Raw genomic sequence first — 15000 nt, 5'->3', positions numbered from 1 at the left:
AGTATATCAGTGGATGACCATTTGTTTCAGCCTGCAATGAATGATTAGATGGTGTTAAACCCTGAAATGATCTAAGAATGGCAGAGGCAATCACTGCTTGTTTGCTCTGAATCTGTGCTGTGCTGAGATAAACTTGTATAATTGGGATTAGTAAGAAAGGTACTTAGTTAGGGATATTTTTGCCCTGTGGCAATGATTCTGTCATCTCTTTTTTTGAGAAAATGGAAATTGATTTGCATCTGAGCTGATGCCCTAGCCTGCTCTTTGCAGTTTTGAAATTGGGGGACTAGCAACCTCTTATTTCTTTTACTCTTAAGCCAAGGGTAAGCATTTCATGCCTGAGGACTCAAAGCTAAGTTGTGTCTTGTTTTTGTTTCATTACTGAAGAGTGTTTTGTGTAATCCTGGAAGGCAAACAAACACACACGTACGTACTCACTCGTCCATCTACCCTTATCCGCTGAATCTGTCACCCAGCCCAAATGTAGACTATTAGGCTTTAAATATTTTTGTCTGTTTCTGAAGAAAAATGTGCTGAGCCCTGTTGTGGCCTGTAGAGGTCAGATGGGGCACAGGTTTGGATCCACCTGTGCTCTGGTGGTCGATCTGAAAGAGAATAGATGCCAGAGGCTCTGCGGGGAGCTCTTCCTCAGAAATACATCAGAAAGGTTTCTCCCCTGTGGAATATGGAGGTATAAATGTACGTGTATGTGAGTGAGTCCTTGCCATGGTGGCAAAATACATAACATAAAAATAATTATGAGGGGCTGGGAAGGTGGCTCAGTGGTAGAGCGCTTGCCTTGCATGCCTGAGGCCCTAGGTTCCATTCCTCAGCACCACATAAGCAGAAAAAGCTGGAAGTGGTGTTGTGGCTCAAGTGGTAGTGTGCTCCCTTTGAGCTGAAGAGCTGAGGGACAGCGCCCAGGCCCAGAGTTCAGGCCCCATGACTGCCAAAAAAAAAAAAAAATAATTGATGGGAGGAAATATTTTTCTTCTTTTTTTTTCCTTTTGTATTGGTTCTTGTGTTTGAACTCAGGGCCCAAGTGCTGCCCCTGAGCTGTTTTAGCTCAAGTCTACCACTCTACCACTTTGAGGCACAGTGCCACTTCTGGTTTTTTGGTAGTTAATTGGAGATAGGAGTTGCACAGACTTTCCTGTTCAAGTAGCTTTGAACCACGATCCTAGATCTCAGCCTCCTGAATAGCTAGCATTACAGGTGTGAGCCACAAGCACCCAGCAAGTAGGAGAGTGCTTCTTATTCGCAGTTTCACAGGCTTTGTGTTCGACGTGGTTTCCTGTCTGATTTTAATTTTCCCTGCATACGCTATAGGAAGTCTGGTCTTGCTGGATCGAGCTGCTTCACTATTTGGATCTTGAGACCACGTGGTTGAACACTTTGGAAGAGCGCGTGCGCAGCACAGAGGACCTGCCCGAGAGGACAGATGCAGTCAGCGAAGCCCTGGAGGTTGGCGCCTGCGCCCTGGTGGCCTTTGTTTTTGTCATGATGAGGGCACATGTATTAAGATGAGGAAAGATGAGGCCGTCTGCTTCCTCAGTAGCTTTCTAACAGCCTGCTGACTTAGTGTATTTGGGGAGAAGGGGACAGTGCCTTTTAAGCACAGGAAAGTTCTCCAGTGGGGTCTAGTTGATTTGCCAGTCTCGGTTATGTTACTAGGAAGCTGCTCTCTTATCTCTTTCCCCTTTTTTTGTGCTGGTTCTGGGACTTGAACTCTGGGTCTCATGCTCTTGCTTGGCTTTTTTGCTCAAGGTTGGCACTGTACCACTTGAGCCACAGCTCCACTTCTGACCTTTTTTGTAGGCTTAATTGGAGATAAAAGTTTTATAGCCATTCCTGCCCAGGCAGGCTTGGAACCATGGTCCATAGATCTCAGCCTTGTGAGTAGCCAAGATTACAGGTGATAAGCACCACTGCCTGGCTGTCTCATGTCTCCTTTACACATGGCACCGCCTTGCCCATCATGACGTTTAGTCTGTTACATTTGGATGTGAAAGGTTACTAACTTTAGGCTGGTGAGTATAGAAATAGAGATGACAGCTTGCAATCCAGGCTACATTCATGCTCCAGGGGACCAAGAAATGGGGGGTTCTTGCTTGCTGCTTAGTTACCACCAGCCATATAGGATAGCTTGATACTGGTTCTTTATTTTTATTATTACTATGTTTTTGTTCCCATCCTGAGGCATGAACTCGGTGCCCAAGCACTGTCCTTGTGTTCCTCCCACCCCCACCCCCCCAGGGCTACCACTCTATCAACTCCCCTCCTCCCTTTTACAGTTAATTAGAGATAAGAGTCTCAGGGACTTACCTGACCAAGTTAGCTTTGAACCTTGAATCTTAGGTCTCAGGCTCCTGAGCAGCTAGGATTATAGGCGTGCCCCCCTCCCCCTCTTTCCTGTTTCTTACGGGAATTCCAGTGCCATTGTATAGAGAGCATGGAGGATATGCTTTCTAAATTGTAGTGACACAGTGTGGGGACTGAATGGCTGGCGGAAGTGAAGGTCAGCCGTAAGTGAGCTGGGGTGGTGGCATCCCAGGAGAGGGCCAGGATGCTGGGGAAAAGTGATCATGTCTCCACCCGAGCAGACACAGAAACCGAGAGCATGAACAATAGCGGAAGCTTAGTACAACTCCCGCCCCTCCCCCCCCCCCCAGTTTCCTAATATGAATTAATATAAATACATTATAAAATATAAGGAGGCTAGAGAAGAGTATAGGACATATTCTAAGATAAATACTTTTAAGCAGTTTGTATGTGTCTCCCTAAGTGCTTGTTGTTATATTGTTGCTACTCTTACTACGCATGTGCACTGGCAGGCTGTCCATTGGGTCACAGGCTGTGGAGTCATAATAGTGTTGGGCAGTCTTTGGATTCTTAGCTCATCCTTTTACTGACTAAAGAAAGGGAAGATAATTTAACTTGTTGGAGTTATTTCTCTCAGTTTTCCCATCTGCGAAATAGGAATGAATTAATCCATATGCTTAATTTTTTAAATATTATAGCTCTCCATTAAATACATATGTATCAATATGTTTATGTATATGAGTATATATATACAGACATATGTGTATATGTATGCAACATATATTAGTGCATATACGTTAGTATATATAAAATGTATACATTTAGCACTCAGGAGGCTGAGGCAGGAGGACTGTGAGCTTGAGGTTATCTTGGATTCCATTGCTTTTTGTCCCCTTAAAACAAAACAAGCAGCAACAACAATAAAGTGTGTACATAGAGCAGTGTTATATGTAGAAAAGTGAGTATCTACCTTCAGCACCACTTGAGCCAAAGCTCCACTTCCGGCTTTTTCCTTTTTGCTTGTGTGGTACTGGGGAATCGAACCCAGGGCCTCAGGCATGCAAGGCAAGCGCTCTACCACTGAGCCACCTTCCCAGCCCCTCAGATTCTATTTGTATGGAGCTGTTTCTGCTTTTAAACTTTGTCTTATCCAGAATTTCTCAAATAATTGATAATTGTTGGAACTACTTTTATGAAATCATAATTTCTCAGTCATACTGATTTTTTACTTTCATAAATGTATTAATTAGTAGGATATGATTCACTTTGTGGATTAGACATTGATTTATTTCCTGGTAGTATCCCTTAGGTTTATAGAAAGTATTTTAAGAAAGTCAGCCGGGCACCTGTGGCTTGCTTATGCCTGTAATCTTAACTACCTAGGAGTCTGAGATCTGAGGATTGCAGTTCAAATCCAGCCCAGGCAGGAAAGTCCATGAGACTCTTACCTCCAGTTAACCACCAGAAAACCTGAAGTGGTGCTGTGACTCAAGTGGTAGAGTGCTCCCCTTGAGCTGAAGAGCTGAGGGACAATGCCCAGGCCCAGAGTTCAACCCCAAGACCTACCTCCTTTCCCCCAAAAAAAGGAATGGCATATTTTGGATCTGTGATGCATTTCGCATTAATAAACATAACATTTTTTCCCTTGACCCTGGTCCAGTCTCTGGAATCAGTTTTACGCCACCCAGCAGATAATCGCACCCAGATTCGGGAACTCGGACAGACTCTGATCGATGGTGGAATCCTGGATGACATAATCAGTGAGAAACTGGAGGCTTTTAACAGCCGCTATGAAGAGCTAAGCCACCTGGTAAGGACTGGGCTGTGCATGCATGTGATGGTGTGTTACTCATCTTAGTTTTTTTTTTTTTTGGTCCGGTCTTTTATATACATAACTTTATATTATGTTTAAGTAGTTGTACAAAGGGGTTTCAATTTCAGATATGAGTTTATGAGTACAGTACATCTTGGTGACTAGGTATTTGTGATTTGGAGCTGGTCCCAAGCTTTCAAGTCATACTGAGCTTCCGTGTTGAGTCAGGTTGGTAACATCTGGAGTTGATCGAGGCTAGTTACCACTTTGAAGTCGGTATAAGTGGTTTAAGTTGGTTTAAGTTAACTAACTTTAATGGGGGCATGCGGTCTTCACAGTGCTAAAAAGGGAAGAATTGACTTGGTACTTTGGAGATAAACAGAATTTGATGATTTAAAACAAATAACAAGAACACAACACACACAGAAACCCCATTGGCTTTGAGGCTCATTTCTAGTTATGAACTCTTCAGTTTCCCTTAAAAATCTCATCGCGATATAGAAGAGTAATTACTTGTATAACCCTTGTAAATATTAGGCCTGTCAGAATTAAACATAAACTAGTATGAAAGCCATGGTCTTAGTTTGAATCTAGATTTTTATCTTTGGACGTACATTCAAATCAGTTGTTGAAATGGTAGGATATTGTTGTGTTAGGAAGGCTGTATAGATATTAGATACCATTAAACTCATGCTAAATCAGAAAACTAATATTTAGACCATGAATAACATCAAGCTTTATTTAAAAAAAAAACAACAAATAGGATTAAACACATAGGTGCTAATGGTCAAACTTATTTTCAACTTGGAAAAACAAATAGATTCTGATGTTTATTCTATTGATAGGTATCGGTCATGTTTAAAAATACTGCAGAGTTACAGAATTACAAAATTTGATATGCTCTTTCTTGTGCCCTATAGGAAATCTTTCCATTTTGGTATTTTTGTCATCATACATAGAAATAAGTATAAATTAGTAAGTCCATTGCTAGGGACAATGTCCTAGTCGGACATTTTCACCTTTATGTTCAGTTATTCATTTATCAGGAAGGCTAACATCTTGAACTAGTGCTTTTTTAGTCTTTTCTTAGTGGCTGGAAAATTGGTTGTGTTGAGCAACTCCTGACTAACCATTTGTCCCTTTGCAGGCGGAGAGCAAGCAGATTTCTTTGGAAAAGCAACTGCAGGTCCTGCGAGAAACTGACGACATGTTTCAGGTGCTGCAGGAGAGCCTGGGGGAGCTGGATAAACAGCTCACCAACTACTTGACGGACAGGGTTGATGCCTTCCAGGTTCCGCAAGAAGCTCAGGTACCACTTGGGGATTTGTGAGCTTTTGAGTTGTGAAGAAGGAAATAGGTACCCTTGCTGCCAAGGAACCGTTCTTGCTAGTGTAAGGGAGAATGGTTGACTCACGCATGGAACAGTGCCTAGATTTTGGTTGCTTTGTTCCCTATCAGAGACCTGGACCATTGCTAACATTTCAAAATTGCAGTTTCCTTAGCTATGACATGGGGACATTTTCTTCATTTAGGAATAAGTTGCCAGTGTTTGAAGTAACGCATGCAGACCTTAAAATGTGCCTAATGCAGATACCTGTGACTCAGGCCTGTAATCCTGGCTACCTAGGAGTCTGAGATCCAAGGATCCTGATTTTGAAGCTAGCTCAGCCAAGAAGAAAGTCCATGAAACTTTTATATCCAATTAACCAGCAAAAAATGGAAAGTGGAGTTGAGGCTGAAGTGGTAGAATACTACCCTTATATGAACAAGCTAAGTGATAGGGCTCAGGCTCTGAGTTCAAGCTCTAGTACTGGCACACACACAAAAATAACCAGTCAACCGTCAAATCCCAAACAAATATGTACCTAGACACAGTGTCATGCAGTATGCTGGCACATACTGTTATTATATTTATTGTCAGCCTGTTAAACCTTACAGAATACAGTATGATATGTTATGAAACAATGAGGAATTTCTGATTTACTTCTTTGTATATTTTTTAAAGAAACCGTATCCTCTCTCTGTCCTAATCTCTTGGTAGAAAATCCAAGCAGAGATCTCTGCCCATGAGCTCACTCTAGAGGAGCTGAGAAGGAATCTGCGTTCCCAGCCCCCTGTGTTCCCAGAGGGAAGGACCAGCAGAGGGGGCAGCCAGATGGAGCAGCTGCAGGTAACTAGGACCAGGCACTTTCTTGCCTTTTCAATATGGCGGAGAAAAGAGTTGCTGACGGGGAGATTTTGTGTGATATAGACTGTGGAACAGATGTGAGGTATTAAAGGTCTATTACATTCCAGGACATTAGAAATGAATTGTTGCATGGGTGTAGAAATAGCACATCTGCTTTTATAACTGAACTGAGAGGAGAGAGTAAGCTTGATTTAGAAGTCAGCTTTCTGTTGACTGTTGTTGTTAATACAGAGTCTCTGAGATCTGAGAGTCCATGAGCTCTCTGGGTAGGCTGTGGTTGTGAGTGATACAGATTCCCATAGTTCTGTTTTTTCTTTCATAAAAAAAACTTCTTTTTAAATGCCCGACCTGAGACTTGAACTCAGGGCCTGAGTACTGTCTTTGAGCCATTTTGCTCAACACTGGTGTTCTACTACTTGAGCCATAGCTTTACTTCTGGGTTTTTTGGTAGCTTATTGGAGAGTCTCACAGACTTTCCTGTCTGGCTTTGTCTGGCTTCCTGGGCTGGCTTTGAATTGTGATCCTCAGATCTCAGCCTCTGGAGTAGCAAGGATTACAGGCATGAATCAGTGGTGCCTGGCTTACATCGTTCCTTCATGGTTGATATGACATTGACTTTCACTCTAAGTTTGGGATGAAGGGCATTTGAATCCTAGGGTCCTACACTATACTGTTTGAACAGGCGAGAAAATTAATGAAACCTAAATTCCGGTGAGACTTGCTTTCCTTCATTATTTCTAAGCTGGAGACTTTTGAGTATTGCATAATTCATGACTTTGAGCTGTGGTCTTCACTTACACAATGGGGATAACCTTCTTGCGTTCCTTTAGGTTTGCTTCTTCATTTGGAATGATTCTCTGGTGCTTTCATTTCATTTAGGGTTATGTTAATGTCCACTGGTGAGAGAGATTTGTCATTTTGAGGTGAATTGCTTCTTCATTTCATTTCTGCCAACAGAGGAAACTTCGAGAAGTATCTACGAAATTTCAGCTCTTCCAAAAGCCTGCAAATTTTGAACAGCGCATGCTGGACTGTCAGCGTGTACTGGCTGGTGTGAAATCTGAGCTCCACATCCTTGAGGTGAAGGACGTGGACCCCGAGGTCATCCAGACACACCTGGACAAGTGTATGGTAAGCCTGCTGGGGGACTCACGGGTCTAGAGAGCTTTCTCAAAGTTATTCTGGCTTATTGTCTTGTTTTCTGTACGTGATCTTGACTAGTTTGCTGCACACAGGCATTGATGTTGGAGAACACATTAGGAAATCAGAAATGGGGGCTTTTCTTTCCAAGGAAAGTATAAGAGCAAAAAGAGATAGTGAGAGCTGGTGGTCAGTGGCTCATGCCTGTAATCCTAGCTACTCAAGGGGCTGGCACCTGGAGGATGGTAGTTCAAAGCCATCCTGGGCACCCAAAATCCAAGAAACTTAATTAACCAGCAGAATTAGGTACTGAAGGTGTGGTTTAAGTGGTAGAATGTCCGCCATGAAGACAAAGGGCATGGTAGATTGTGAGTCCTTGAGCTTAAAATCCAGTACTGGTGGGTGCTGGTGGCTCACCCTTGTAATTCTACTACTCAGGAGGCTGAGATCTGAGGATTGTGATTCAGTGCCATGGACAGGAAAGTCCATGAGATTCTTATGTCCAGTTAACCACCAGAAAATGAGAAGAGGTACTATGGCTGAAAGTGGTAGAGTGTTAGCCTTGAGCGGAAAAAACCCAGGGATAGTGCCCAGGTCCTGAGTTCAAGCCCATGACTGACAAAACAAAACACACCCAGTACTAGCCAACCCCCAAACCCATTACTAGCACCAGAGAGGGAGGGCTGGGGAAGGAGAAAATAAAGTAATTGATTGCAGTCTGCTGAAGTAAGGGATGTAAACTCAACATATATAAACAATATGTATGAAAAAACAAAGAGACATCTTAATCATAGCATGAAGTTAGGGAGGCTCAGCAGAATGTAAGCCAAATTTCTAATTATAAATTTAAAGTAGCAGGACAATGTTTAGAATGAACGTCAGGCATATTACTGCATTAAAACAATTCCTTTACAAGGCAAGTTAAAAACTTTAACTTCTGATTCATGTAGAAGAAGAAATTATACTTAGAATGGCTGCAGGAATAGTGTAAAAAGATTCCTTTGCTCAAAAATAAAAGTTTAAATCAAAGTTTAAACTTAAGATGAGAAAGGAGGGAAGGATATACGCTGTCTTTTTACTATCTCTGCTTTGAATTTGGAATTCAGTTGAATAGAAATTTTAAAATAATATATCTGGGGGGATCTGATCCTAGACTTAGTGTGATGCTTGAGGATCATGGAAAACTTCAAATGACACTTGTTAGACTGCAGAAGTCTGAAATGAATTCTTCATACTTTTTTTTTGTCTTTTACTGTGAAACTACTTTTATACCTAGAGTATCATTTTATGCATGATGGCCATTCAAGTTTTTTTTAATCTTAATTTTTTTATTTGTTGTTATTGTAGAGTTGATAGAGGGGTTACAGATAGGTAATGAATAATGAGTATAATTCTTTTTGAACCATGTCTCCCCTCTCTCCTCTCCCTCTTTGTTTTCCCTCCCATGTCCACCCATAAGATCTCCTATTCATTTTCCAAAGAGTATCCGGTGGGTATCACTGTTGTATTTGTTCAATCTTTGTAAAACCTTTTCTGTGCCCCTCCCCTTGCTCTCCCAAATACAAACAAGACAAAAAGAAAAGAAAAGAAAAGCAGCAACAATGACAACTAAAATGTCTCTTGTTTCCTTTCTTGGAGTTCAAATTCATAAAATATTATTTTATATAATCGTATGCACATCTGGAATTCTACTCATCCAGCAGAAAGAATGATATTGTACCTTTCAGAAGGAAATGGAAAGACTTGAAAAAAATTATATTAAAATAAGCTTGTCAAAGACATAGGCTGCATGTTTTCCCTCATTTGTGGTAACTAGAATATTCCAATACATCTACAAGTAAGCACACTGAATGATTAAACACACACACACATTCGGACATGATAAATTATACAGGAATCTAGACATTCACACACTGAGGTCAAAGAAGGATCTGCATAGGAGTGGTTGACAATGGTCCTTCAAATTTTAGGCCTAATATTTCTCCCATTTTAGTTGGAAAAATGTTTATAGTATACTACAAAGTACTTCCACCAACATTTCATCTACAGTTGTGAGAGCTCCAAGCAAGTATACACTCCATTAGCTTGACTTCTTACCTGGTTTGAGAAAGTGTTACAGCCTTGATATCATTAGGTTCAAACGTCAAGCCACATTTGAGGAAGGTACAGCTTTTTGGTGTCTGTCAAACTGTGCCAGCTCTGTTCGGAAATGCTTACCACCTGGAAGGGTTTTCATCACAGGGCAAGATCCATCTGTGTGTGTTTTGTGTTTGTTTTCAAAGAAACTGTATAAAACTTTGAGTGAGGTCAAGCTGGAAGTGGAGACGGTCATCAAAACCGGAAGACACATTGTGCAGAAGCAGCAGACAGACAACCCCAAGGGGATGGATGAGCAGCTGACCTCTCTGAAGGTCCTCTACAATGACCTGGGCGCACAGGTGAAGTCCCATGCCCCCCCCCCCCTCCCCTGTACACCTCTACTTAGTGTTATGTATTCTCACAGCTGTTATCTATCTAGCCTTGATTTTTGGATTGGGGACTGAATCTGGGGCCTCACACATATAAACATGGGCTCCTGCACTGAGTCCCAGTGTAAACCCTCTTTGTTTTGCAAATTTTTTTATTGTGATTAAGTGATTATATAATTCCCCAAAGCCCTCTTGTGTATTTCAAAATTCACTTTTTGGAAAATGCATCTTTGAGGTTAATGACTAATACCTATACCTTAAGTTTGGCTTAATAGTTCCTTAATAATATAATGACTACTAGCTATAGAGAAATGCATTTTTAACATTTAGTCCAGGTTAGTTCTATTGATACTTTCCGTGGCTACTGACATTTCATAAATTATGGGGGAAAGCTACAAAATAATAGTCCCTGTATGAATTCTACCAAACAGTCATATCTATATAAATGGAATAGTTTACTGAGAATTGTTAAGGCATCAGGAAACTAGTAAACAGGAAGCTGATATTAAAATCTGGACTTTGGCTGCCTTAGTGAGGGCTCAGGCTGGAGTTGTCACATTTCCCTGTGAGTGACTGCTGGGATACAACAGACTTATTGTCCTTGACCATGAAGGATCTTTGTCCAGAACTAGTGTACAAAAGAGCCAGGGGCACGAAACCTTGATCATCTTGAATGTGTTAGGTAAATTTTGGATCCTTCTTCCATTATTAAATAGCAACAACTTTGGCTTTCCTTAAGATTGAAATTTCTGCTTAAGTCCAGGGCAAAAGAGCTGAAGTTTTGTTACCAATTTAAAATCCATAAGTTTAGAAAGACTAAACCAAAGCCCAACAAAATAAGTACCAGGAAATGGGTGTTTGCAAGGAGGGAGGGAGAGCATGCAGGCAAGAATTCAATGTGATATATATATCACAGAATTAAGAAAAATAGGGAAGGAGTGGGGGAAGGAAGGTGAAGATGTTGAAGGGATGGTACAGATCATATAAGCTGCCTTATTAAATGGCAAAAAAAATCCAATACATAGAGTTTAAACATGAAGAAAAGTAAGGGAGGGGCAGGTGAGAATGTGGAAAGGAATAACACTGGGGCTGGGAAGGTGGCTCAGTGGTAGAGCACTTGCCTTGCATGCCTGAGGCCCTGGGTTCGATTCCTCAGCACCACATAAGCAAAAAGAAAAAAGCCGGAAGTGGCGCTGTGGCTCAAGTGGTAGAGCGCTAGCCTTGAGCTAAAGAGCTGAGGGACAGCGCCCAGGCCCAGAGTTCAGGCCCCATGACCGGACCCCCCCCCCCAAAAAAAGAAAGGAATAACACTGATCAAGATGCACAGTATTCATAAATTGCGTGTTGAATGACAACTCCTTTGTACAACTCCATAAGGATAATAAAAAAAAATCCAGAAAAAATCAATACACATCCTAAGTAAATCCCTTTTCCGCTATTTGGACAAGATCAAATAAAATCAGTAAGGATGAAGAGACCAGACTTTCTCTAGGCATTCCCTACCTCATCTGCAGGATGACATTGTTGGTTGAAAACATTTTGATGCATGACGCATCTGAACAGTTATCTTTGGAGCTACTTTCTGATCTTATGTGGCTGGAACGATTTTTTTTAAATAGTGTTTTCCCCCTACTGGTTGAACAATGCATGGGTAAGCTGAGAATTGCCTTGCTGATTTTCAGATTGATTCTCTAGTTATGATGACAGTTTTCGTGTTAGTGAATTTTCTCATTTGGCATAATGAAGACTTTCTTGTGTGTCAGGTGTGACACAGGCAGTGGAGCTCAAAGGAAGGAGAAACAAGTTATCTTTATGTGAATGAATTTCGGGCTGTGGAGGAAGACGGTGTTAAGTTATTCATGGGAAGTTATTTCAAGGTGCCAATTGAAGTGCTCTGAAGGCAGGCATTTGGGGTTTTAAAACATGAATAAAAGGGAATTCGGTCCATTCTTGGGTTAGGCCAGCTTCCCTGAGGCGGTGATGCTGAGATCTGAAGGATGGTTGGGATAAGCAGAGGCTTGCTTTTGAGGCTTATGAAGGAACAATGTGTAAAGACCCTGTGGTAGGAGGGAGGGTGGTATATCTGTGTGATTAGAGACAGTCAGTGCAGAGAGCATCATGGTGTCAGGGACCTGGGACAGGGCCAGACCCCATTCCTGTTGTGTTTGTAGGGTAAAAGTTTAAACCCTACTGAATTTTTAGTAGATCAGCTCTGTAGAAGGCCACTCCCTGCAGTTTGGAGAGTGAGCTGCAGAGAATGGGGATTGGATAGGAGCAGACCAGCCAGGAAGGGCTGGATTCCTCATGAGAGGCCATGGTGGCTTAGAGATGGTGGACGATGCAGATGCGTAAGTTGACTGCAGGCCGGCATAGGAAGTGCTCTCTGTAGCCTTTGTGAGGATTAGCTTTGGGAGTGGAAGAGTAGGAGACTCCTAGGCTTTATGATTTCGTGAAGCTCATGGTGGGACCCTTGGAACACTGGGTGGCTGGAAGGAAAGGCAGGGATATGCAGAAACTATAAGCCTGCGTTGGGTACGTTGACACTCTGAGCCTGTTGGAGAGAGATAACTGGAGATGGCAAGTGTCCAGGCAGACACGCAACTCAGGAGAATAATTTGGGCAAAGAGGTGGACTTAGCAACTCCTCTGTATGGAGGTAGTGGTTAAAGTCTTCAGGAAGGATTCCATTGCCCAGAGAGAGAACGGAGCACACTTACAAGCGTGCTTGGTATTTGTTGTTTTGTCTTCCTTATTAAACTTAGCAAGGGAGTGTCTGTGGAGTGGGGATGGGTGAGTAGAAGTCAGATGTCCTAACTTGCCGAATGTGTTAGAAGAGATGAAATGGAGCCAACACTGTCAGAAAATGGCTGTAAGCATTTGAATGGAAGAAGTGGAGAGAGGAGGGTCTTAAGGGAAGGGAAAAAGGAGGGATATGTTTGTGTGTGTGTGTGTATGTGTGTGTGTGTGTGTGTTCATATGTGTGCATGGATGTACATGCAAGTGAGAAACATTGGAGAGTGGTCTTTAACAGCTGGTAGAAGTGATTCTTGTTTAGGGGAAGTGCTTGCATTTTCAAGAGGGAAAAGGGGTAAATGATAAAAGATTTATGACTTCATACAGCTTAATTCATGGTATAGTACATTTTAAAATACATTGATTATACTGAGAAAAGTGTAAATTGACACAGGTTGAACTGCAAATGATTCTTCCCAGTCCCTACAAATCTCAAGTGGCATTAAGTTTTACGATAATTGTGTTTTTGCCTGGGCATGTCAAAGTCAGATAAATATTATCTAAATACATAATATCTTTTAATAGAATTCAATTATTTGTCTTCTAAAGTCAGCATTGAAGGGCTATTAATTTAGAATCATGCATTTTAATTACATTCCATGGCAAAATTATTATACTTTTAAGAGGGACTTTAATAACCATCATTTCTTGAACTATGGAAGAGTGAAATTGAACTGAGTGGTGAAAGAAGCCAGTTTTTACCCCATGGTACTTACTTAACAAAATGTGATCTTCAGGTCATTTTTATCATCAGAGAAAAGTTCACTTCCTGTATGACTCTTCTCTGTCCCTGTGATAAGAACATACAAATGTTATTATCAGTTGTGTGCTCATCCAAACAAGTAGACCAGTTATTTACATCTGGTGGTGTCTTCTCAGCTTTGTGTTGGCATTGATGGCTTCTGGTTTGGGAATATCAATAATGGAAGGTAAAAGGTTAGCCCAGGCCCTTTTCCTTGGCTCTAACGTCCTTTAGCTTCATTTCCCTTATGAAGAAAGTGGAGAGAGCAAGGCCTATCACAGAGGTGCTTGTGACCTGTTCATTGCTTTACTGGGCTATTTCTTAACAAGCCATAGATAGTGTACGATGAGACCACTGTTACTTCAATGAGAAGGGCAGCATAAAAATAAGGATCACATATTCTCGTTACCGAGTCATACAGTATTTTATGTGGTTGTAAAACATGACATTGTGGACTTAATGCTACTTTTTCTGCAAATCGCTATAATTCTGTGAGCATGCAAAAAAAAAAAGTTCTTTCATTGTAAGGATTCTTTTTTTGTTGTTGTTCATTTTTTTTTTAATTGTGAAAATACCGTACAGAGGAGTTACAATTACATGGGCAAGGTAATGAGTACATTTGTTATTGTTGCCTCCTCCTTTGTTTCCCCTTCCCATCCCTTTCCATCTCCCTCTCTTCTCCCCTCCACCCCCGCCCTTCGCCCCGGCCAAAGTTGTAAAGTTCGTTTTTCAACATAATGACTCATCCAACTGTATCCCTATTTAAACGATTTGTGTTTGCCCTTCCCCTCCACAAATTATACCAGCATCAAATACAGTGAAAGCAGCGGTTATACTGTGGGGGAGGGACATACAAAGCAACAAAGAAATCATCTTATAAATATATTAGAAACCCCCACAGTATAACCCATGCTTTCACTGTATTTGTTGTCCATATGATTTGTAGAGGGGAAGGGGGAAAAACAAGTCGTTTAAATAAGGATACAGGTGGACCCGTTGCAACAATGAGAAATACAAGTTGTTATGTCGAAACGAATTTACAACATTGGTGGGGGTGGGGTGGGGAGGGTTGGGGGGGGCGAGGAGAGGATGGGAAGGGATGGAAAGGGGAAACAAAGGAGGAGGCTACAATGCTTGATAAGAAATGTACTCATTATCTTGCCCATGTAATTGTAACCCCTCTGCCCAGTATTTTCACAACAAAAAATAAATAAAAATTAAAAAAATAAATATATTAGAAACAATTGCATGGAAGAAAAAACATTTGAGTACTTATCTTGGGGTTCATTTCACCTAACATCAACTTTTCTGAACTTTTCTGCTTGTCTCAGACATATACTAGCATTTACCCAAATGATCACAAACAAGACCATACTGAAGCTACCAGCACAACTATGTTTATTGCAGCATTATTTACCATAGCTAAGAGATGGAACCAACCCAAATGCCCCTCAGTAGATGAATGGATCAAGAAAATGTGGTATATATACACAATGGAATTCTGTGCCTCCATCAGAAAGAATGACATTGCCCCA

The 15000-nt window shown here is 41.4% G+C and overlaps 1 protein-coding gene across 1 annotated transcript in view; it reads left to right on the top strand.

The window, feature by feature from the left end:
• Nucleotides 1-15000, top strand: part of Utrn (utrophin) — a 425608-nt gene that overhangs the window by 154378 nt on the left and 256230 nt on the right. The window contains exons 28-33 of the mRNA XM_013026944.1: nucleotides 1330-1464; nucleotides 3983-4132; nucleotides 5283-5444; nucleotides 6177-6305; nucleotides 7281-7454; nucleotides 9746-9901. Of these exons, the coding sequence (XP_012882398.1) occupies nucleotides 1330-1464; nucleotides 3983-4132; nucleotides 5283-5444; nucleotides 6177-6305; nucleotides 7281-7454; nucleotides 9746-9901 (906 nt within the window). The remainder of the gene's footprint in view (nucleotides 1-1329; nucleotides 1465-3982; nucleotides 4133-5282; nucleotides 5445-6176; nucleotides 6306-7280; nucleotides 7455-9745; nucleotides 9902-15000) is intronic.

The sequence above is a fragment of the Dipodomys ordii genome, unplaced genomic scaffold (genome assembly GCF_000151885.1).
Source record: "Dipodomys ordii isolate 6190 unplaced genomic scaffold, Dord_2.0 Scaffold98, whole genome shotgun sequence".
NCBI lineage: Eukaryota > Metazoa > Chordata > Mammalia > Rodentia > Heteromyidae > Dipodomys > Dipodomys ordii.
Note: the sequence above shows the minus strand (reverse complement) of the source record. Positions and strands in the feature narration are given on the sequence as shown.